The sequence below is a fragment of the Acomys minous genome (assembly GCF_964271855.1).
Source record: "Acomys minous genome assembly, chromosome: 6".
NCBI lineage: Eukaryota > Metazoa > Chordata > Mammalia > Rodentia > Muridae > Acomys > Acomys minous.
In genome coordinates, this window is record NC_140487.1 from 88098493 (window position 1) to 88123602 (window position 25110).

The 25110-nt window shown below is 41.0% G+C and overlaps 1 protein-coding gene across 4 annotated transcripts in view; it reads right to left on the reverse strand.

Moving 5' to 3' along the window:
• ZFYVE9 (zinc finger FYVE-type containing 9) overlaps nt 1–25110 on the reverse strand; it is a 119398-nt gene that overhangs the window by 55522 nt on the left and 38766 nt on the right. For all 4 annotated transcript variants that reach the window (XM_084784537.1, XM_084784538.1, XM_084784535.1 and 1 more), the window contains 3 exons: nt 22449–22554; nt 17194–19277; nt 179–278 (listed from right to left, as the gene is read on the reverse strand). In XM_084784537.1, the coding sequence (XP_084640663.1) occupies nt 179–278; nt 17194–19277; nt 22449–22518 (2254 nt within the window). In that variant the 5' untranslated portion in view covers nt 22519–22554. The remainder of the gene's footprint in view (nt 1–178; nt 279–17193; nt 19278–22448; nt 22555–25110) is intronic.

Below are 25110 nucleotides of genomic sequence, written 5' to 3' on the forward strand. Positions count from 1 at the left end.
ATGACATGGAAACCTGAAATGCTAACCTACTCTCAGAACATGGGAATTAAGCTCAGGGTTTTCATTTACAGTTACGGCATTTGAGAAGATGAACAAATGGTTTTCAAACGGCAGGGGAGGCCAGGGACGTTTCATAGGAGGTCTCTTAATTCTGCCCAGGGGCTTCATCAATACTTACCGTTCACTAGCACTGAGTGACAGATTACACACACTCTAGCTTCCTTCCTGTCCATGTACAGCAGCTTGCACTTCAGGCCACAGCAGGAAGCACAGAAAACCTGGGAGGAAAGAAAATATACTGAGCTACCAGGATCACAGAACAAACAAGTGAACTAATATTGACTGATACTGATTAAGAGTGAACCACATTAAGTACCACACTACAGAATTTAAAAAAAAAAAAAAAATTTTTTTTTAAAGGTAGTTCAGGAAGCTGAAATTCAAAACCAAGAGTGGGATTTACAAGTCTGTCAACAATAAGGAAGTCAATAAAGCTCGATGAAAATAAAAATGCTGGCCATGGTCACACAGAAAATATAAAGCAAGGAAAAAAAAATGAACCAAGACTTTAGTTACCCTTAGGCAAATGTCTCATAATACCAGTACTCGAGAGAGCGCTGCACTGTCTGTTTTGGGAGGAGCTATGTATAAGAGGAGGAAAGATCAAAGACAGCAAGTTCTAGGTTTTAAGTTCTATTTTCCAATCACCACAGCTCTAGCTATAGGACGCCAGAGCATCACAAAGTCAGACATGCCAACTTAGCTGGAGCCTCCCTTCCTCTCTCTTTCCACACCATGCAACAATTCCTCAGGCTCCCGTGAAGATTTCTCTAAGATGCCTCAATCACTTACCACATAGCCTTGTAGAGGAAGAAAGCTGTTCCCAATAAAATAAACTCTACCCTAGTTTTCATAGCCTGAAACTATCTTATGCCTCATAAAGTTGAACCAAGAGGCAAAGAGTCGTACCAAAGTTAACATTAGCTATAGCAGCTTTCTTCCCACTAGGTAAAACTGACATACTTAAGCTATTATGATTACTAATTAAGTTTCCAAAAGACTTTGCATTTTCAAATCAAGATCTTAATCCAAGAAGAAACTAAGGGTTTTGCTTCTAATTTTGTTTTTGGGTTTGGGGTTTTTAATTAATTAATTAATTAATTAGGTGACAGTTTCACTCTGTAACCAAGGCTGGACTTGAAGTTATAGCAATCCTCCTGCCTCAACACCCTAACTGCTGAGACTACAAGTATGGACATGAACCATGATGTCCAGCTAAAAAACTGGGTCTTTTGGGGGGCAGTGTGTTCATGACAGGGTTTCTCTGTTTAGACTTAGCTGTCCAGTACTCACTCTGTAGACCAGGCTAGCTTTGAACTCACGGAGATCTGCCTGTCTCTGCTGGGACTAAAGGCTTGGGCTACAACATCCAACTAAAAAACTGGGTCTTAATAGTATGTTTGTTAAATTTACATCACTGTTATAAAGTAACTGAGAAAGATAATTTAAGGAAAGAAAGATTATTTTGGCTGGGTTTCAGAGGTTTGGACCAATGAGATTGGAGGACATGTGTCAATATCATGGTGACCAGGAAGTAGAAACAGGGAGAGTAACTGAGTTGCTGGATTTCTCCTTGCCCCCTTTTTATATCAGCCTACCACCCTAGGAAACAATGCCAACCATACTGGGAAGGGTGTCTTTCTCCCACTTGTTAATCCTTTCTGGAAATGCCCTCAAGTTTATACCTAGAAGTGTTCTTTTCGTATTTCCTAGGCATGCCTCAAGCATAGATAGTTACAATTAAAATTAACCACCACAGATGGTTAGGTGACATATTAAAGTTCACAGCAGACTATAAAAATATCAGGCACTTTACATATGTTGTTTGGCTCACTTCACCTAAAAAAAAAAGTCTGTGAAGACATTCATTTACAGATAATACTTAGGTAGCAGACAGGTCTTAAAAACTGTGTCTCTTCAAAGCACATGTTAAAATCCTAACACCCAAAGTGATGGTACAATGAGACAGAACCTCTGGGGTGGTTAGGTAACCATCCCTGGGAATATAATTGCTACCTTTGTAAGAGAGGCCCAAGACCAAAGCTTTGACTTAGATATGACGTACACCCCCTTGGCTATGTATTTAAATCGTTGGTTCCCAATTGGCGATGGTGGTGGACATGGGACTGCAGATATGACAGGACAGTCAGGCCATGTTCAAAGTCCCAGTTTTGGTCCAAGCTCTTTACTTTCCCACTGCCACTCACTGTAAGCAGGCTGATGTTCCTGCTGTTACAGATGTGAGTGGCTCCCACCACTATGCCTTCCCTGTTACTGACACACTGCATTCCCTGATCAGAGCCAGAACAAATCCTTTTTTCTGTAAGCATCCTGCCAAGAAGGAAGCTATTCTAAAAGAGACACCTGTCTGCCCCTGCTTTTCACTAAATTACTGAAAAAAATTAGTCCCCAAGAAATTGAGAATTTTTCCAGGAATCTCAGAGGAAGAACATGTCGTCTAAGAAAAGATTTTACATAATTCTGACAACTTGTCACCTTACAGATGAAAGTAGAGACAAAGGCGGGTCAATGATTGGTTGGGCTACAGACTGACCTAGACTCCTTAGTTGTGCTAACTCTTGCCTTCTATTTAAATCCAAACCTCACGGCAGGACCTAAAAGCCGGGCTTTTGGGGGCTGGGAAAACTGTCACTGGATCTCTTTGTTCCTCTTCTCAATGCAGCCATGTTGAATAAATCTCCTTTCTTGCTTTGTAACTCTTTCTTGTCTGTTTTCATTGACCTATGAAGAAGAGTGGCTGAACCTAGTTTACCAGGGCCCCAGTTGTGACTTTAACAGCTTCACTGGTAACACTCCCTTCTTCAGGTATTCTGGCAAAGGATGAGAGTAAGAAATACAGAAAAATGGTACCACAATCAGCTCTGCTGCTATCACAAACCTGACAGTGTGGTCCGTGGGCCGTTGGAACTTTGCAGGAGGATTGTGGAGGAGTATGGAGCTGCAAGCTAGGTACACCTAGAAGGCTGTAAGCAAAGCTTAATGGGTTATTCTGGCTGGAGTCTGGGAGACTGGATGCTGATAAAGATGCAGAAAGTGGGGCTAGAGAGAGGGTTCAGCAGTTAAAGTGCTTGCTACATAAACACGTATGATCAGAGTTTGGATCCCAGAACCCATATAAAATCTAGATGGGCATGGCAGCTCACTTGTAATCCCAGTGTGAGAGGCAGAAACAGGATCTCTCTCTCTGTCTGTCTCTGTCTCTCTGTCTGTCTCTGTCTGTCTCTGTCTCTGTCTCTGTCTCTGTCTCTGTCTCTCTGTCTGTCTCTGTCTGTCTCTGTCTCTGTCTCTGTCTCTGTCTCTGTCTCTGTCTCTGTCTCTGTCTCTGTCTCTCTCTCTCTCTCTCTCTCTCTCTCTCTCTCTCTCTCTCTCTCTCTCTCTCTCTCATAACCTAGCAAGCAAGGCTAGCCAAAATGTCAGGCTCTAGGTTTGAGACACCCCCTCAACAGGGCTAGTAGAGATGGCTCAATGGGCAAAGGCACTTGCCACCAACCCTGGCAACCTGAGTTTGAGTCCCCAGAACCCACATGATGAACAGAAGGAACAGACACTATAAGTTGTCCTTTGATCTCCAAATGTACACCATGGATTGCATGTCCCCCTTCCAACAAATAAATGTGTAATATGTTTTTTCAAATGGTAGAGAGTAACCAAGAAAGATACTTGATGTCTATCTCAAGCCTCTATAGATATATGCACACAAGTGTTCCTGCACACACACACACACACACACACACACACACACACACTTGTGAATATGCAAAATGCACATGCACACATAACACACTAAATTAATTAATTTATTAGAAAAAGCAACAGAGGACAACACATAACATCAACCTTAGGCCTCTGTATGTGCACATACAGAAGACGGCATCTGAACACACACATTTACAAAACACATATGCATACACATACTCACCAATAAAATTTTTTAAATTAAAAATGCAGACAATAAAGGCTGTGACCTTGAAGTTTCAGAAGGAATAAGGTCTCTATCAGAAATCGGGTAAAGTCCATTCACACTTCATTTTGGAAAAGTATCTGGGTACATTCTACTCATGCCCTCAAAATCTGGTAAGGCTGAGCTACAAAGCAATGGACTGATTTGTCTGAATAAGAAGTTACAAAATAGCATAATATTCTGGCTGTGGCATAGTTATAACTCACCACTTAATTTAGCCAGACTTAAAAGTGAGAGAGAATAGAAACTGGAGCAGAAAATATTTTTTTTTTAATGTGCATCTCAGTGATGAAAGGGTGTGGTTGTAGTTAATGCTTCTGACAGAGCAGAAGGGCAGGTGTAAACAAAGCTGGTGTAGCTGTTAAAGAGAGTAGCACAAAAAGTCTCAAATGTTGCACTGGGACATTAGAAATGGCTGCTTGAGGAAGAGACTATACCCAAGAAAGGCTCCATGTATAAAACTTAAAGCTCATTTGAAAACTATTAATTTGAAAGGAGAGTGTTGGAAAATATGGAGCTTCAAAAAATAAAGAAATAAGAAAGAAGGAAGGGAGGAAGGGAGGAAGGAAGGAAGGAAGGAAAGAAAGAAAATATGGAGCTTCTAGGCTTTATTGCTGAACGGGAGGCATTTTTCTAGGCTCAGCTGTAAAAGCGCAGAGAGGTCACCACATCAGTGGTCAGCGAGAGCCATGCTTGTCTCAAGTACACAGCAGGACTTAGTATCATTGCCATGATGATAGTTTGGAAAACATGCAGAATGCTAAAGTTACAGGATTAAGACAGCTTATAGTAAAGAGCCAAAAAAAAAAAAAAAAAAGTCAACTAAGCCAGGCAATGTACACTATGGTCAGGTTCTGCATTGGGCTCTTGAGTGAGCGGTATGTGAAGCTAAGAAGTCGAAGTCTACCTTGCAATGGAAAACCTAGGATATCTGATTTCCGAATGTTGGTGAGCAAAGATATAGGAACTGAGTGGAGCCAACCCAAGAGAAAGACTATGTACTGTGTATGTCCCTTGTGCGTGCAGGTACCCATGGAGACCAGAAGAGGGCACTGGATTCCTGGGAACTGCAGCTAACAGCTGTGAGCCACCAAGTGGATCCATAAATCTTAGCCATATGTAAATGTGCAAGTATTATCCCCTCCATTCGACACATGAACAAACCACCTTGCCTAAAATAAAGCAGCAAGTAAGGGGATATAACATTATTCTAAACCTGGATCACATTATTTCTAAATAAAGTCCAAAGCTGAATAGCTAATCTATGTTGTCAACTAGTGTATTTCTAATTTTAAGAAATACTGATCTAAGTGAGTATATACCATTTGTCTCTTTTTGCTCACTTATATCAAAACACTAGTCCAAGGGATACGTCCCATGAAAAACTTTACTTACCAAGAAAGTGGGTCAGAGGAGAGGACATCCTATTGAGACTTTAGGCGAGAGTAGCATGGAAGAATGGGGAAATAGTAGGACCCACAGGGTCCTGGAAACCTACAAGAAGAACTTTATGACAGGCAGATCTGGGTCCTGGGGTCCTCCTCAAACTAAGGCACCAGCCAAGAAGAAAAAGGCAGTAAACTTTGAACCCCTACCAAGACCTAGCCAACGAACATGATATTCTCCACCATTGAGTGGAAAGTGAGATCTGACTCTCACACGAACTCTGGTGCCCCTTTTCTGACCACGTCCCCTGGATGGGGAGGCCTGGCGGCACTCAGGGGAAGGATAGCAAGTTACCAAGAAGAGACTCGATATTCTTAGAGCATATATAGGGGGAGGAGGTCTCCCTCAATCACAGACATAGGGGAGGGGAGAAGGGGGGAAGTGGGAGGGAGGGAAGAATGGGAGGAAACAGGGGAAGGGCTAACAATCAAGATGTAATATGAACAAATTAATTAAAAAATATTAAAAAAAAAAAAGAAATACTGATCTATGAGCTGGTGAAATGGCTTAGTGGATAATGGTGCTTGCTAAACATGATTGATAATCTGAGTTTAACCCCCCAGAATCCATATAAAGGTAGAAAGTGTAAGGAGAGGACTCTACAAAAGTGTCCTCTAATCTCTATACACAAGGCCTAAAACCTGCACACATACACACATCATATGCACACACAATAGATAGAGAACTGACCTCTTTTGATCTTCACAACGACCTTAGCATCAACCAACTTTAATATAACAATTTGCTACTCTTTGCTTTTTAAGTAACAACCAGTGACCTTGCTTTAACATTAGAGGTCAAAGTGAGTCTTAAGAATACGGAAGGCTGATGGTACAAACCAAAACATAATCTGCCTTAACGTTCTGCTGGCGCAGATCTGATGAAGGCTGTTCTTTAGTCACTGCTCAAATCCTCAAGCATAAAACAGAAGTCCTGATTTGATCCGCCGGACAGCAAAATCCAAATCAACAACAAAGCAACAAAACAGTAACAACAAACCCAAAATGTAATTGTAACTGTCCCCAAAATTAGGCAACCAAGTTATTCTTTAACTGATAACTTAAATGGACAAGTAAATTATAGTGTACTCGTGCAATAGAACCTTACTCAGCAATAAAAAGAAATTTTCTATTAAGCCATGAAAAGACATGATAAAGCCTGGATGATGCAACTGAGCCACGGTCTTGCAGAAGTGAGGCAAGTGCAATACCACTGAACTATATCCAGTCTGTTAGTGCATATTTCTAGGTAAAAGAAGAGAGCTAGAACTAACAAGATACTGTGTGAGTCCAACTACAACATATTCTGTAAAAATTAAACTTATAGAAGCAATAATAAGACCAGTGACAAGGTCAAGGAGCTCTGACAGATGAACGAGTAGGAGGAACACAGGGGATTTTTAGGATGTATAACTTCTTTGGATGATATTGTAACAGAATACAAAATACACATTTAGTAAAGTACAAAGTAAACAGTAATGTAAACTATAGCCCTACATATTTCCTTCATAATAGTTTAGCAAAACACAATGCCTTGATACTGAAATGTACTACATTAATGAAAGTTGTTAGTAAAAAAACTATGGGGAAAATAGCATTTGTAAAATATATTTTATGCTCAATTTTTATGCTCTGAAAAAAACATTTATTAATATTTTAAAGTGGGGCCAGGTGCCGGTGGCGCACACCTTTAATTCCAGCACTTGGAAGGCAGAGGCAGGGGGATCGCTGTGAGTTCGAGGCCAGCCTGGTCTACAAAGCAAGTCCAGGACATCCAGAGCTATACAAAGAAACCCTGTTTTGTTTTGTTTTTTTAAAGTGGCCGTGTCTATCAAGATGGCCTGAGGATATGTAGAGGTGCAAAAGATTATACTTAACTTTGGGTTTTTTGGTTTTTTGGTTTTGGTTTTAGTTTTTTTGAGACAGGGTTTCTCTGTGTAGCCTTGGCTGTCCTGGACTCCCTTTGTAGACCAGGCTGGCTTCGAACTCACAGCGATCCACCTGCCTCTGCCTCCCGAGTGCTGGGATTAAAGGCGTGCGCCACCACGCCCGGCTCTTAACTTTGTTTGTTTGTTTGTTGGGTTTTTGTTTTGTTTTGTTTTGAAAGATGATTTCTCTGTGTAGCCCAAGCTGGTCTGAAACTCACTCTGTAGACTAAGCTGGCCTCCAGCTCTGAGATGCTCCTGCCTCCACTTCCCGTGCTGGGATTACAGATGTGTGCCACCACCACCTGGGCCCCTGCTTTCTTTTCTTTTCTAAAAACAACAAGTGTGGTCTCAGCTGATAAAGTGCATGTCACACAAATGTAAGGACCTGAGTTCTAAGCCCCAGCCCCCACATAAAGAGCCAGAAATGGCGGTTTACATCTGTTCTCTCATTAGGGACTGGGGAAACAGAGATGGAGCTGGTGGCCTGGCAGCTGAGCTGCGCTGGTGAGCTACAGGTTCAGATCCTGTCTCACAAGTGAATGAGGAAGACACTTGACACTGCCCTCTTGCCTCCATATGCATGCATGACTTTACACACACATGTACACATACATACATGAACATATATACACAATACACCCACAGACACACACACACACACATCAAGTGGGCTGAGGAGATAGCAAAGTGTGTTCCACATAAACCCGATTCAGATCTTCAGTATCCACATTTAGGGAAAAAAAAAAAAGCATCAGTGAATAAGTAGTTCAGGTATTCAAGAGGCTGAGGCAAGCAGATTTCTATACGTCCAAGGCCAGCCTGGTCTATATAGTGAGTTACAGGCCAGCCAGAGTTACATAGTGAGACTCTGTATTAAAAAGGAATTACTGCCTGTAATTCCATTGCTAAGAAGAGCCCTGGGGCTTCTGGCTAGCTGGTGTTACCGAACTGGTAATCTCTGGACTCAGTCAGACAGTGTCTCAAAAAATAATGTGGAAAGCAATTGGAAAAACACCCAAAATGGACCTCTGCCTTCCTAGGCATGTGCTTGACCCCGACACATGTGGAGACGTACACATATGAAACGCTCTTCATTTCATCTCAAAATAAATATTTTAGTTTCAACTTCCAATTTAGATAATTATTTGTGGTGATGATGATTTTTATTTTCTTGCTTTGAGACTGGTCTTATATAACCCAGGATGGTCTGGAATTCACTATATAGATAAAGATGAACTTTAACTTCTAACTTTCCTGCCTCTGCCTTCACGTCCCTAACTGGTGGGATTACATGGGGACACCATGTTGCTTCGTTTATATAGTGCTAGAGAGCAAACCCAGGCTTCCTTCCACATGTTAGCAGACACTGTACCTACCAACCCAGCTATATTTCCAGCCAAATATTTAACATCTTTGCAGAACTTTTTCACAAAATATAGCATAATCATTTAAGTATACTGTTATCTAGTTCTTTACTGTGGTTTATAATTTCAGTGTGTTACTTGTCACTATCATCACTGTGTGTGAGTGTGATGTGTGTGTGGAGGCAGAGGATAGCCTTCAGGAGCCTGTCTTCTCTTCCTACCATTGGGTCCAGAGATTGAATTTGGGATGTCAGACTTGCAGGACAAGTGTTCTTACCCAATGAGGTATCTTCACCCACCCTTCAATATACTTTAATTTATTATAAAATACTAACTCAAATAAAATACATATAATAAGTCTTTCTGCTGCCATGGCATCTGTGAAAAAGCTTGTGGCAGCTACACAATAGTGGTACACGCCTTTAATCTCGACACTCAGTTAGCAGGCGATCTCTGAGTTTGAGGTCACCCTGGTGTACAGGACAGCCAGTAGCCAGAGCTACACAGAGAAACTCTGTAAATAAAAAAAAAAAATTTTTTAAAGGAAGGAAGGAAGGAAGGAAAGAAGGAAGAAGGAGGTTTTGAAGTTTACCTCCGTCTACACCCATCCCTTAGATGGCAATCACAAATGCTGCCAATTTTGAGTAGTTCCTCCAGGAGGGAATCAAAATCAAAACACTGAGAGTCTTGCTGGAGGAGTTTTAACCACTGAAAGCAACAAGAGCAAGACCTTGTAAGTTCTACAGTGCCTCTTCCTGTTGGACATAGTGGTGCTCACCTTTAAGCTCAGGACTTTGGAGGTGAAGGCAGGCAGATCTGTGTAGGTTCAAGGCCAGCCTGGCCTCCATAGTGAATTCCCAGACAAGTAGAGCTACACAGTGAGGTGCTGTCTCAAAACAACAAAAATGAATAAATAAATGAATGAATGAAATTAATTTGGTGATGATGAATAATCTACAAGACTCTTTACTTGTAGTTGTTAACAGTAGAGTTATAAATTACATGACTTCTTGACTAACCAGGATGAAGAGAAGGAGAAAGATAAGGTTTAAAATGCATGTAAAATATTTTGTATGAATTCATAAATAAAATTTAGGAACAATACATGCATAAAATAAAAAACTGGCTGTTTGTCATTTTAGACACATACAGAATATGTGATATTTTATAACTATGTTTACCAAAGTTCAGTTTTTCAAGTATCTACAAATTCAAATGTCTGAGAAGGAAATCTGTCTAGAATCATATTAAAAATTAACCTAGATCATGTTTCAATATGCCACTTTGATATTATATGTGTCACCAAGCTATTTTTTAATATAAGTGATGAGATTATGAATGCCTTATATGAACCTTGATGAAAAGATAGTATGACAAATTAACTAGAAGTGAAAGCTTATTACAAAATAAACCTAACGTGTAGCCCTCTTAACTGACACCGTTAACAGCATTTCTGTCAACTGGGATGACTTCCAGAAAATACACTCAACTCAAACCGCTTAATGTGTATTTGTCCCACTGCACGAACTCAGCCAATCTGTAAGCTCTATGGTCACCATACAGAATAAATGAGTGCTAGCACAAATCTTTGTGCCCTTTCCTTTTTTATATATACATTTACTTGTTTTTACTTTATTGGGGGAGAGGGCATGTGCATGCCACAGTGCAAGTGTGGTGGTCAGAGAACAATTTGTAGGGGTCATTCTCTCCACTATGTGAGTTCTGGGGGTCAAACTCAGGTTATCAGGTTTGGCAGCAAACAGCTGCTGACAGATCTAACAAGGCACCCCCACCACACACACACCACCCCCACTCCTCCGCAGGCACAGAGGCTCACACAAACTCTTAGAATTGACAGTCTATACAGAAAAGGAAACAGGAGATGCAGAGCTTTTCATATGCAGCCTGGTGCTACCTCACTGTGGCTCTATGTTCTGTCTAGTCAAGCTACCAATAAACGAATTAAAAATTCATCTATTTGGAGTTATACTGGATTGGTGATAGATGTGAAGAGCCCAGCTCATTGTTTGTGGTACCCCCCCTAGGCTGGTGGTCCTTGGCACTATAAGAAAGCAGGCAGAGCAAGCCATGAGGAGCAAGCAGGCAAGCAGCATCCTTCCATGGCCTCTATGTCCTGTCTCCAGGTTTTGAACTCCCGTCCTGAGTTCCCTGGATGATGAACTGTGACGTGGAAGTGGAAGTGGAAGTGGAAGTGAAAGAACCCCTTTCTCCCCCAAGTTGCTTATGGTCATGGTGTTTCGTCACAGCAATAGAAACCCTAAGACACTTGGTATCCACACTGATGTATGTATGAACGATACGCTTCCCCAACAGTCTTGACATCTGGTCCTCAGTTGGCCCTGTCTGGGGAGGTTTAGCAGTTGCAGTCTTGCTGGAGGAAGTATATCACTGGGAATGGCTTTAAGAGCTTACAGACTTGTGCCACTTGAGTTTACATCCTCTGCTTCCTGTCTGCCGTTTGAGGTGTGTGCTCTCAGCCCCTGCTCCAGCCACCTGTCTCCTGCTGCTTCCACTCAGACATCTTGGACTCTTACCCTCTGGAACCATAAGTCAAATATTTTTTTTCTTCTATAAGTTGCCTTAGTCACAGTGATTTATTCCAGCAACAGAAAAGTAAATCAGACACATTCTTTTTTTTTTTTTTCTCCCAGAGCTGAGGACCGAACCCAGAGCCTTGCACTTACTGAGATAAATCCCCAACCCCCTAAGACATAGTCTATTCTTTTCCTGCTCTGTAATTCCAAAAAGGCAAGGTAAACTCTACAGACATACAGAAACAAACTACTACATGACTTTCCTGAAGCCTAGCTGTTGTGGTTTAAATGCGTCCCCTAGGCTCACGCACTGAATGTCTATCCCCAGATGGCAGGGCAATTTTGAGAGCTGGAACAACCTTTAAGAGATGGGGCCTAACTGGAGAAAGTACATCACTAAGTCAGAGCCTTTGAACACTACACCTGGTCCTTTGGGTCTTCATGTTCTGCTTCCAATCTACCATGGTATGAAAGCCTCCTTCTCCACAGGGTCCTGCCTCAGGCTTGACGTAATGGAGCCAGCCTGCCATGGTCTAAGCCTTCTGAAATCATGAACTGTTTCCCTCAAATACTTGGTCACAGTGATAAAAGTCAGACTAATGCATCAGCACAATTATTTCTTATTCTACTTAACCAAGAAGAAGACCATAATAATTATCTACTTAGAAAGAGCTGATGTAAGCCCCATGCTGTATTAAGTAGCTTCTCACAATTTCCTACTAACTTTCTATATTCACATGTATTTTTTTCATCTTCTGATAAATTTACTTTACTTTTACTATTGTTACTTCCAGGCAATGCTTTTTTACAACTTTATAATTCCATAAATTACATATACCATGTATGCGTGTGTGTGTGTGTGTGTGTGTGCGCGCGCGCGCGCGTGTGTGTGTGTGTGTGTGTGTGTGTGTGTGTTGCATTCAACTGATTGTGCAAGTATGCGCAGAGATCAAAGGAAGGCTTCTGGTGTCTTTCTCTATCACTCTCCAATTTACTGCCCAGAGACAGTGTCTTTCACTAAAGTGGAAGCTTGCCCTTTAGGCTAGGCTAGCTGACTAGAAAGCTTCCGGGTTCCACCTGTCTCTGCCTCCCCAAGGCTAGGTAACAAGCACCAGCAACCAGCCGTGCCTGGCCTTTACACAGCTGCAGGGAAACCAGACTCAGGTCCTCATGCTTGTAAGGCAAGCGCTCTTACCCACTGACCTATCTACACAGGCCATATGTGTTCCTTCCTCTTCTCCTTAAGTTGTCACTTTATGACTTTCATAACTCATTCTGCTATTTGTGGAAAAATTAATTTCTCTCTCTTTTTTTTTTTTTTTTTTTTTTTTTTTGGTTTTTTGAGACAGGGTCTCTCTGTGTAGCCTTGGCTGTCCTGGATTCACTTTTATAGACCAGTTGGTCTCGAACTCACAGTGATCGCCTGCCTCTGCCTCCTGAGTGCTGGGATTAAAGGCGTGCGCCACCACGCCCGGCCTAATTTCTCTTTTCTTAATGTTGCTAAAGTAGTACTTCACAATGCTAGTCTGAATGATGACACATGGCTAGGGAAACAGAAGGAAAGGAAAAAACCTACCTAGCTTTCGAGATAAGACACTCTTAAGCTGTGTAACTTTTGCCATCTTTGACTTCTCTGAATGTCAGATTCCTGGTCTGGTCAGGATGAAAAATTAATACCCACTCTCCAAGATTCTGTGAGACCGAGAGAATGAACATGAACAAAGCACATTTAGCCAGCACCCTGGACAGACTCTGAGTGCTACAATCTGCTATGGTACTAGATGGTCTGGCTGTCCAGCTCAAACTTCAGAACTTGTTTTGTTTTTTTTCATAGGGTTTCACTATGTAGCTCTGGCTGGCCCGGAACTTGTTCTGTAAACCCAGCTGGCCTCAAACTCACAGAAATCTGCCTGCCTCTGCCTCCTGACTGCTGAGATTAAAAGAATGTTTCACCATGCCTGGCCACAGTTTATTTATTTTTAGATTCTTAGAAAACACCAGAAAATCTAGAATGATATTCTTCCCCTCACTCACTTGATTACTGATTCTATGAGATAATCACTTTCAATTTATGAAGTTCTTGATCCCTAACACCTATTCGAGGCGCTATTAATATAAATATTTAATATACACTTGTTCTCTAAAAAAATAACTTTGTATTACATGGAAATAAATTACTGGAGATATTTAATTTCTATTGGAATAGAACAAATAAAGTTGTATTATTAATAGATAATATTATTTTACAACATCATATTGCTTAGGGTATTTTCCTACCTACCGTTCCAGGATAATCTGGTTAATACCTAGAAAAACTATATTGATGTTTAAAAGCTATAAGTCCTTTTGCTCTAAGAAGTGCATGGATTTTGTCACCAATCCTTATAACTACCTCAGAGGTAAAAGAACCGAAGGCAAAGATGGAACTGTGAGTCCAGAATCCATATACCTTCATAAATTCTTTAAATTACACTAAGGAAAAAGTCCATCTACTCTCTCAATTTATGTTTTTGCCATAATTTTATGAACCCACCTACAGTACCTAGTTTATTAATCAAACCAAGATATGATAGTCTGTACCAAACTGCTTTTCGCCATTTGCTTAACAAAATAAAACCCTTCTGCTTCTCAGCAGAGTTCCATTAGTCCAGGCTGGCCTAAAACTTGCCATGGAGCTGAAGAAGACCTTGTACCCCTGATTCCTCTGTCTCTCTGCTCCAAGCACTGCAATTATAGGTGTGTGCCCCTACAGCTGGCAAAACCACCCTTCGCAAGCTAGGAATAGGAGACAGGTTTAGCTAACAAATAGAATTCAAAATATTTAGGCACTAGATACATTATTTTCTCTAAACTTTATGAGAATAGGGCTGGAGAGATGGCTTAGGGTTAAGAGCAGTCTCTGCTCTTCCAGAGGACCTGAGTTCAATAACCAGCAAGCACATGTGGTGGCTCACGACCGTCTATATACTGAGATCTGGTGCCATCTTCTGGCATGCATGTGTAAATGCAGATACAGCACTCATACATAAAATAAATAAATAAATCATCATCATCATCATCATCATCATCATCATCATCATCAAACAAAAGCCCAGCTTCAACTTTAACTTCTTCTGCTCCCCGTCATTGATTTGGTTATCTTCTAGCACTCCTTCCTTTTGTGTGTATTCACCTGTACGTGTGCATGCAGGTGCGTATGTGTGCTGAGGGTGTACAGAGACAAGGGATGATGACAGACTCCTCCTCAATCATTCCCCTTGTTTTTTTTTTTTGAGACAGGGCCTTCTCACTGAGCCTGGAGCTCACTGACAAAGCTGGATGGGGTGGCAGCAAGGCTCAGAGAGTCTTCTATTTCTGCCTTCCCGACACTGAGATTACAGATATGCTCTGCTGTGTCAGGCTTTGTTCTTTTCCTCACGGGTGCTGGAGGTCAAACTCAGGCCCTGGTGGCTTGCACAGCAAGTGCTTTACTCACTGAATCATCTCTCCATGCCCAAACAATTTTTCCTAGCTACCCACCCAGGATCTACTCGGCTCTTTTATCTGTTAACAAAATTCTATTTTTTGTTACACTGTGATAAAGACCTATAAAACAAATAATGATTAAGCTAATCATGGCTTAATCCAGTAACTGACGGCCTACACCCGTGGCCTAGAACTGGCCAATGAACTGATGGAACATGCTGGGATTCTTTCCCCTGAATATGAAACTAGCAAGAACAAGTCTTGTTTGACTCTCAGCTAGATTCTTTTCCCTGAGGAAGCTGCACAGTTGGACTTGATGGAGTTCAAGTGCTAACGCAAGAGCATGAGAAGAGGATCAAGAGGTCTTCCATATTCCTAACTTCGCAGCAAATAAAACTGTGTCTTAGAGCATCTCGTGTGAAATGAATGTTGTATCTGTCTAAATCACCAAGGCTCAGTTTTCCTTGATGTGAAAAGCACATGAAGAGATAAATCAGATGAGAATGGAGGTAGAGAAAAACTAGTGAGGTTCATGATCTTCACAACAGCCCACTGGTTTTGTATTTAATCTAGCCTTTGTTACAGATTACAAAACTAAGGGTTAGTAAAATTACATAATTAATAGAAGCAAAGCTAAAATGTGAATCTAAATCTCACATCAATTTTTACATTCTTTCAAAATACATAAAATCCTCTTTTCTTTGTATTTACAACTCTTATTTAAAAACAAATTATGTTCTGAAGACTGATGATACTTGTAAGTCTGGGGAATCTGAAGAGTAAACTGTCCATCCACCACATATGACTAAATAAAGGTTAAAAAAAAGAAGAAAAAATTATGGAGGCTAGTGGTCACCCCTAAGTGCTTGCTGCTCTTCCAGAGGATCCAAGTTCAGTTCCCAGCACCCACATCAGGCAGCTCACAAACACTTGTAACTCCAGCTCTAGGAAATCTAATATCCTCTCCGAGCCTCCATAGGCATCTGCACACATGTGGTATACACACAAACATACACATAAATAAAAATAAATAATTAAAAAACAAAAAGCCCAAATTGTGTTATTAGCTAACAGAATAGAGAGAGTTATAGAATATTACGTATTCTTATATCCTTAATAAGAATAAGGATATATATATATCAAAGGAGATATATATGGCCTTTGAATACCTGCATTAAAGTCATATAAGAGAAAATACATGTGTGTATTTATAAGAACCCTTGGAACATTTGGTACATAAAAAACTATGTAGAAACAAGTACGGAATTGGGCTTGAGCGATGGCTAAGCAGTTAAGAGAACTCACTGATCCCGCAGAGGGCATGGGGTTAATTCCCAGAACACACATGGTGGCTCACAATCATCTATAGCTCTAGCTCCAGAGGATCAAATGCTGTCTCCTGACTTCTGTGGGCGGCAGGCACAAGGGACACATACATGCAGGCAGAACAGTCATTAAAAATAACCATATCTAGTCCCAGGTATGGTGGCACAGATCTTTAATTCAAGCACTTGGGAGGCAGAGGCAGGAGTAGCTCTGTGAGTTCAAGGCCAGCTTGGTCTACAAAGCAAGTTCAGGATTGACAGGGCTACACAGAGAAACCTTCGAAAAAAACCAAAAGCCACCCCCTCAAAAAAATTTTTTTAAAAAAACAGTACAGGATAAATTTTCAATGTATCTTAACTTTTTTAAGTATTATAGAATAAAAACAACCATTAACCATAGTGATTGTAAGGCCTTTAATTCTTTGCATTCAGAAGCAGAAGTAGGAGAACTGATGAAAGTTTGAGGATAAATTGGTCTCTAGAAAGGGAGTTCTAGACCAGCCAGGCTACATAGCCACACTCTTTTTCAAAAATATAAAACCAAGCCGGGCGTGGTGGCGCACGCCTTTAATCCCAGCACTCAGGAGGCAGAGGCAGGAGGATCACTGAGTTCGAGGCCAGCCTGGTCTACAAAGCGAGTCCAGGACAGCCAAGGGTACACAGAGAAACCTTGTCTCAAAATAACAACAAAGAAAAAATAAGTGAATCACAAATATGTCCTAAGCTGAAAGAACAACTTCCTTATTTCAAACCATCCCATGAACCAAGTATCTACCATTGTAAAAACCACAAAGTAAACACTTCCTTAATTCTCAATTCTCTTTTCTTCACAAAAAAACTGAGGCAACAACGACGATGACGACGGTAATGATGACGACACAGCAAGCTCATGTTTTATATAGAAACTCCCTAGACCTGGGCTTTCAAAGGATATATATATATATATATATATATATATATATATATATGATAGCATCTCAACCAGAGGTTCATTCACCTAACCCTGCTTTACTGTCTAGTTCAGCATGACAGAACAAGCCAAGTCCCTGAGCTGATAAATGCAACTTACCTTCCCACATGCTCTACAGTGATGCCTCCTTTTGGTGAACGTAAACCGAGCTTCACACTTCATGCAGTTTGGAGCCTGGGAATCTGGTACCCACACTGGTGCCACCTCACCCAGGGTGGTAAATGGCTTTCGTGCAGAAATTCCAAACTGACCAGCTCTGAGGTCGTTATCTGGACTATCTGGAGCTAACGCAAGGCATGGTCTACCGGAGATCTCGGCCTCATAGCCTTCTAAATGTTCCCCATTTGTATCAGTCACGGGGATGTTTCCCAAAGATGCACTGCATGCACTGGCTGCTGAGTTTTCCCCTAGTTTTGCTTTCCCAAGAATATCATTTTTGTTTTTAGCATTATTTCCATTGTTTGCAGGAAGGTCATTTTGTAAATGGTCTGATAATGGCTTTGGAATCTGAAGTTTAAGATTGGAAGGTTGCTTGGGTCTTGCACCACCAAAGGGAACACTAATAGATTGCAGGTTTGCTATCTTGGGGGAAGATTGCCCAAGTACTGATGGGATTTGACTACAGAAATTATGTAAATAATTTTTCTTCACTACATTCCCAGTGCTGTTTAAAAGCAGTCCACTCCCTTCCGCGTTCTCGTTTCCTCTCTGCTCATAAATATTTGAATAGCACTCTGACTTGCTCTCTTCTATTTCCTTTTCTTCTGTTACTGAATCTTCTTTGGAGGGTAAAGTCTTTGGGACAAAAGAAACAACTGGGCTCTGCATTCCATGGGAATCACAGCCATTAGATAGAGAATTTGCTGCTGGTGCATCATCAACAGTGGGGAAGTCACATCCTTCACTCTCATGCATGCAAGTTCCTTTGGAATCTAGATCCGACTCTGCCATTCCAACACACTCTCCTCCACTATTGGTGTCCTCAGGTTGGCTAATCGGTAAAACCGTTTGATTCTCTTCATTTACTTGCCTGTCATTCATCTCGCTTAGCTTCGTTAATTCCCAATTAGTCACCTGAGAGTCAGAGAAATGTTCTGTCACATTAAGAAGTTCTGTAGTGCCAATTTTTCTTTCACGTCCATTACCTTCATCTTCGTCGGCTCTGGCCTCACTGGATACAAGGCAGGCTGAAGACTGTTCACAGGTGTCCCTTCCAGATGAAGCAGGTGTGTCCGTCTTGAGATACAAAGAGACCCCAGAAGAGAAGGATTCTCCAGCTGGCCTCTCCTGGGCTGGCTCTTTCTCTGTCATGATCTCCTCACCTGAGTGGGAAAACGAGTTTGAGCTCCACAGATCAGTCCTAGAAGAGCTATTTTTGCCAGCAAGGTCCTCATCTGGCAGGTAATTCTCTTGCTTTTTAATGGCAGACCCTCCATCTGTTCCCTGGGATGAATTAGTTGTTAAGCTCGTAACTGCAGATGTGGAAGAGTCTCTGCCTATATTTTCATCATCCTTTAACTGTGAAGGCAAAGAAACGCTGGTTTCACTGTTAGACAAAGCAGCACAGAGATGACTGAGAGAATCCCCCTCTGGTTTTGGTTTATTCAAAGCATCCATTTGCTTCTCTGAGTTTACGCCTTTTTCAGTGGACCCATTCATACTAAAACTAAATCGATCAGTTTGTCTAGTTTCATTGTCCAGGGAACAGCCAAAAGAATCCATGAGGGGCTGGCTGTTATGGTTATTACAATCGTGCAAATCGCTTTGCAATGTCCTCTTATCACAGTTATGCATGACAGCTACAACTAGAACATTCTTCTCATCCGGCAGACACGGGAGGCTTCCACATCTCTCCTCTCCCACTTCAACGGCACTAAACTCATCATCCTGATTATAGTTTCTCTTAATTAGCTGGTCTTCTGTCACAGCATTTTCATCAATCCACATCGTGTCAGCCTCTGGATTTAGCCCACAGTCCTGTCCGTTAGCACAGGGATCTTCTCCTTCCCTCCTGCAGGGAGCTGAGCCAGCCAAGGAGAAGACTTTCAGCTGTGGCGCTGTCTCATTAGAAGCTGTCGGTTCGTTCACACTGGCCAATGCAGGGTTAAAAGACAATGGGTGAGAAGGAGGATCTAAAATCTTATTCCATTTTGTATCCAATAAAGTAGGAGAAATTGTTTCATCTGAAAAAAATAAAAGTAGTTACAGTAAGTTTGCCGGCAGCAGTAAGAAGCTACTTAGGCCTACCTAACATATATTTCCACTATGCTCTGGGGTAAAATGTCCACAGAATATGTATTAAAGCATCTAATCTTTAGCTAGACATAAAAAAAAAAAAACACAAAGGATAATGTTTCAAAACATTTCAAACAACAAAAGAAAATTCGGGCTGTGGTGGCACACACCTTTAGTCCCAGCACTTGGGAGGCAGAGGCAGTGGATCTCTATGAGTTCCAGGGATACACAGAAAAATCCTGCCTTAAAAAACAATCAAACTGGGGCTGGAGAGATGGCTCAGAGGGTAAGAGCACTGGCTGCTCTTCCAGAGGTCCTGAGTTCAATTCCCAGCAACCACATGGTGGCTTACAACTATCTATAACGGGATCTGGTGCCCTCTTCTGGTGCACAGGCATACATGCAGACAAAAACAAAAAACACTGTGTATACAATAAATAAATCTTTAAAAAAAAACAATAAAACAACAACAAAAGAATTTTATGTCAACTCAATTTTGTTATTAGACTGAAATAAATAATAATACAATTAAACTGAACTGCAGACCCAGGAATGGGGAAACACCTTTGAATTGTCTGTTTATAAGACAAGGCAGAAGAGCCAGATGCCTGTAATCACAACACTCGGTATAGGCCAGATCTCTGTGAGTTCAAAGCCAATCTGGTCTACAAAGCAAGTCCAGGACAGCCAAGTCTACACAGAGAAACCCTGTCTCAAAAAGCCAAAAAAAAAAAAAAAAGAAAAAAAAAAGGCACAGATAACAGAACAGTAGTGAAGATTACTAATTGAGTGAGAAATTTTCTGTGGAGACTAAATGCTCTCTAATCTACATCATGATTGGGATGTGGGTTACATGGATACCTCCATTTGCTAATCTGTAGTCAACCTTAGGAGCCTGAGGTGGTTTTTTGTTTTTGTTCTATTATGGGACAGGGTCTCGCTGTGTTTCCCAGTTGGTTTGAACTCACTGTCTTGAAATGGGATGGGCTGGGTTTTACCTCTGGCCTCCACAAGCCAGACCTCTGGTCTCTACACCTTAATTTTGGACACAGATTTCTCACTGCTCTCAGACTTTGCTCTTTTCAGCCAGACTGGCTTATCAGCAACCCTTTGGGATCTGTTTGTCTCCACTCCCCACAGCACTGGGGTTGCAGCTGTGTGCCGCCACACGCAGCTTGTGCCTCAAGTCTTTATGTAAGTGCTGGCGATCCAAACTCAGGTCTTCATGCTTAGGCAGCTAGCCCTTTCTTCACTAAGCCATCTCCCCCTCCTCCTCTTCCTCCTTCCTCTTCCTCTTCTTTTATAAACAGCGTCTTCTATAGTGCTCAAGTTAGACTCATACTCAGGATCTAGGCAAAGGTGACCTTGGCCTTCTGATCCTCCAGCTTCCTGCTTCCCGCCTTATCTTCCTAGCATTGTAGGTATTTATCAACACACTCAGTTTATGCTGGATGTGTACTAAGGGTTTAGTGAATGCTATGGACTTTTATAACTGAGCTAAATTTCTAATCCCACCAATCAAATGCTGGAATTATAGGCATCATTCCTGGTTTTTTGGGGGGAGTGGGGTGAAGAGAGGATAATACAGATGTTATCTATGTAGCCCTAGCTGACCTTGAACTCCTCACTATATGAATCAGGCTAACCTTAAATTTGTGATGATCTGCCTGCCTCTGGCTCCCAAGTACTAAGATTACAGGCCTGGCCACTTGCCATACATTTTACCTTTACATAAGGAAATAAAGTAACAGGAAATGAGAAATTACCTTCATGGAACTGTCTTAAATATTAAGTTTAAAACATGTACCTGGCACATACTGCTAAGAAGTGTTATTTCTCCCTTTAAATATACTCTATATTATTGTCATTCCATCACAAAACCTGTTTTATTTAATTTTTTGAGATTTATTTCATTCTATTTTATGTGTATGAGTGTTTTGCCTGTATGCATTTCTGTGTACCACTTGCACGCCTGGTGCCTGCAGAGGCCAGAAAAGAGCATCAGGTTCCAGACAGCTATGAGCCACCACGTAGGTGTTGGGAATTGAACCTGGGTTCTTTTTCCTTTCACCCTTCTCCACCCCTTTTATTCTTCCCTTTCAATCCCCTAATATTAGATAGGAAAGGAACAAAAAAAGAATATTAAGAAAAGGGGCAGCAATATCGTTATCCTTAGACTACTTCCTGCTGATTAGGGGCATCCTTGGGGCAAGTTTGATCTTCTCAGTTTAATTTCTAATTTTTTCCTCCTCCTCTTCTTCTTCTTGTTTCTTCTTTGTGCATGACTACTTAACAAACCACAACCAACAGCAACCAACAACCAATTAACCACAAACTAGCAACCCACTCATGGGGCTCTAGCATTTATAAATTCTCTGAAAAGTTCCTAGGATTCCAAGTGTCACACATAACGGAAACTATCTGCAGCTGGCAGAAACACACCTCCGCTAGAGCACAAGGCAAGTCACAGTCACCTGCTGTAAAGCAGTCCCATATCCCCACACTTGGGGTTAAAATAAGAATATATTCCCACAACATTTTTGTGTGTGTAGCACTAGCTATCCTGGAACTCATTCTCCAGACCAGGCTGGCCTCAAAGTCAGAGATCCACCCGCCTTTGCCTCCAAGTACTGGGATTAAAGGTGTGTGCCACCACACCCAGATTTTGTGTTTTTTAAAGAAACCAAAAATCTCACAACAAGTGCTCTTAATTGCTAAGCCATCTTTCTTTCTCCCCCACCCCACCCCAGACAGGGTTTCTCTGTGTAGCCTTGACTGTCCTCACAGTGATCCACCTGACTCTGCCTCCTGAGTGCTGGGATTAAAGGCATGCACTAGCACACCCAGTGATTTTTTGTTTTTGTTTTTTTAAAGAACTGCATACTTGGGCACTGACTGCTCTTCCAGAGGTCCTGAGTTCAACTCCCAACAACCACATGGTGGCTCACAACCATCTATAATGGGATCTAGTGCCTTCTTCTGGCATGCTGGTGTATGTGCTGATAAAACACTTACATACATCAAATAGTAAATAAATCTTCAAAAAAGGAACTGCATACTCTTATTCTCACAGTCTCTATATCATAAATACAAACAGATTCCCCAATGTAAATCCTCACCTTCATTTTGTTCAAATTCATCTAATACCTTGTCCAGGTTATAAGCTTCTGCTTGGAAGTAATTCTCCATCAGTGAGGAAACACTGCTGAAGAGACTTGTTTAAACCTAAAAGGTTAAAAAAAAATTGAATTATACTTTGAATTATTAAAATACAATTTATAGATCTTAGGTATACAAGGAAGAAATCACTACCAAATCCATTTGGACAATGATAGACAATATTAAGATCTTAAAGTCCAGAAACCTATAAGCTAACAATTATCAAAACAGTCAGCCCCTATATCTGTAAGTTCTGTATCTGCAGATTAAACTAATGATGAATGGACAGTATTCAGAAAAATACCGCATATGTACCAAACATGCACAAACATTTTTCTAGTCATTTTCCCCTAAGGAAAATAGATTAATAGCTATTTCTCTAGCACTTTTTTTCAGTAGTCTAACAATGACTTACAGAATACAAGATAGCACGAACAAGTTATATATAAATACCCCCATGGATTCTGAAGCCTGCAATGGCCCTGGGGCCACTCTTCCAGGGTACTGAGGGACAAGTGTAGAACTATAACCAACATAGAAGGCAGAATTATTTAATAGCTTAGACTTCAAAAGATAAAAGTCCAGGTGTTGGGAAGGAATCATTTTTATTAAGATAAGGTTATGTTTCTCTATAAAGGGAGTGCTCATAGCTTTTGTTAAGTAGAAAATGACAAAAAAAAAGTTCAAGTATTGGTAAGGGACATTAGTTTTAGTTTTAAGAATGACTGACAAATCTTTTTAAACCTCTCATTTTAAATATATTTTTAAACTTCCCTTACTGTTGACCTAAAAACATATATATATATATATATATATATATATATATATATATATATATATATATATATAATATCAACAATTTAACAGAGTGCCAAGTAACACCATAGCAGGAGTTGTTTTTTTTTTTAAATGCTACTGGTTATTCCTTTCTGATTTATCATTTGATTTTTGGACTTTTCAGAGAGTGTCAAAATCCACACTGGAGCCCAGGCTAGTCCATACTCCTGAGGGCTGAGACTACAGGTATGAACCACACAGGCTTACTGATTATCCCTTTTTTAAGTAGATCAAATTTAGTGTTACTAATGAAAAGTAGGAAGATGCTCCCAAGACAGGAAGGGTTTTGGTATGTGTCTGTGTGTATGTGTGTGTGTATGTGTATAAAGCCTCATGTGAGTGTGCATGCATACATAGCAGTTGCAAGTGGAGGCCAGAGGCCAACACAGGGTATCTTCCTCAATCATTTCTCCAGCCTCTGTGTGTGTGTGTGTGTGTGTGTGTGTGTGTGTGTGTGTGTAGGTGTGCAAATGTCATGGTACGCACATTGAGGCAGACACAACTTTGGGCACTAGTCTTTGACTTCCACCATGTCTGAGGCAGGGTCTCTGTTGTTTTTCTGCTGTACAGACAAAGCTAGCTGCCCCAGGATTTTCTTGTCCCTGCTTCCCTCCAACAGTCAGAGCCCTGGGATTATATGTTTACTACCACACCTGGCCTTATGTGGGTTCTGGGTATTTGAATTCAGACACCAGTTTCTGCACAGCAACTGTGCAGAAACTTCACCCACAGAGCCATCTCCTCAGCACACTGAAAAGAGGTAGTACCTGGTGGTTTATCATTTCTCATATTATTAAAATTGTTTGCTATTATTTAATTTTTCTACTTAACATTGTTTACCACTGGCTAAATTATAAATCATTTTATATTAGGATTCATAATTAAGGCTTGACTATACCGCCTCACACACATCAGATGAACAATAAATATCAGTCTGTTAGCCTGATTATTTACTAATCCTTTTATCCCCTGCCTTCCCTGTGCTGCATTATCCCTGTTGTTTGAGGTCTGCAAGTCTTGAGATCCTGGCTTCATTTTCAAAGAAACGGCTGTGGTTTCCTGAAGACTTGGGGTGAGGTAGTCTTCTTATTGTAAAAGTAAGGATTTATGTCAGGATTCTTTACCAGCCTTCTAGTAAAAATGCCCATTTTATGCAAAGTAGGAGCTCACTAAATTTACATGTATATTTCATAGAGGAATATAATTAGTTTGGATTTTTTTTCCCCAAGACAGGGTTCCTCTGAGTATCCTTGGCTGTCCTGAAACTCACTCTGTAGATCAGACTGGTCTCAAACTCAAGAGATCCGCCTGCCTTTGCCTCCTAAGTACTGATATTAAAGGCATGTACCATATCATACGAGCAATTCCTTATTTATATATATCTTTTTTTTAAAAACTGGGTCTTACTACATTGCTCAGGCTGGCCTCAAATTCACCATCTGGTCCAGGGTAGTCTTGAACTCAGTCACTTATCACTTAAATAATGGAAATGCATCAGAAAAGTATGTTCTTTTTTTATATAGTTTATTAATTTATTCATATTACATCTCAATTGTTATCCCATCTCTTGTATCTTCCCATTCCTCCCTCCCTCCCATTTTCCCCTTACTCCCCTCCCCTATGACTGTGCCTAAGGGGGACCTCCTCCCCCTGTGTATGCTCATAGGGTATCAAGTCTCTTCTTGGTAGCCTGCTATCCTTCCTCTGAGTGCCACCAGGCCTCCCCATCCAGGGGACGTGGTCAAATATGGGGCACCAGAGTTCGTGTGAAAGTCAGTCCCCACT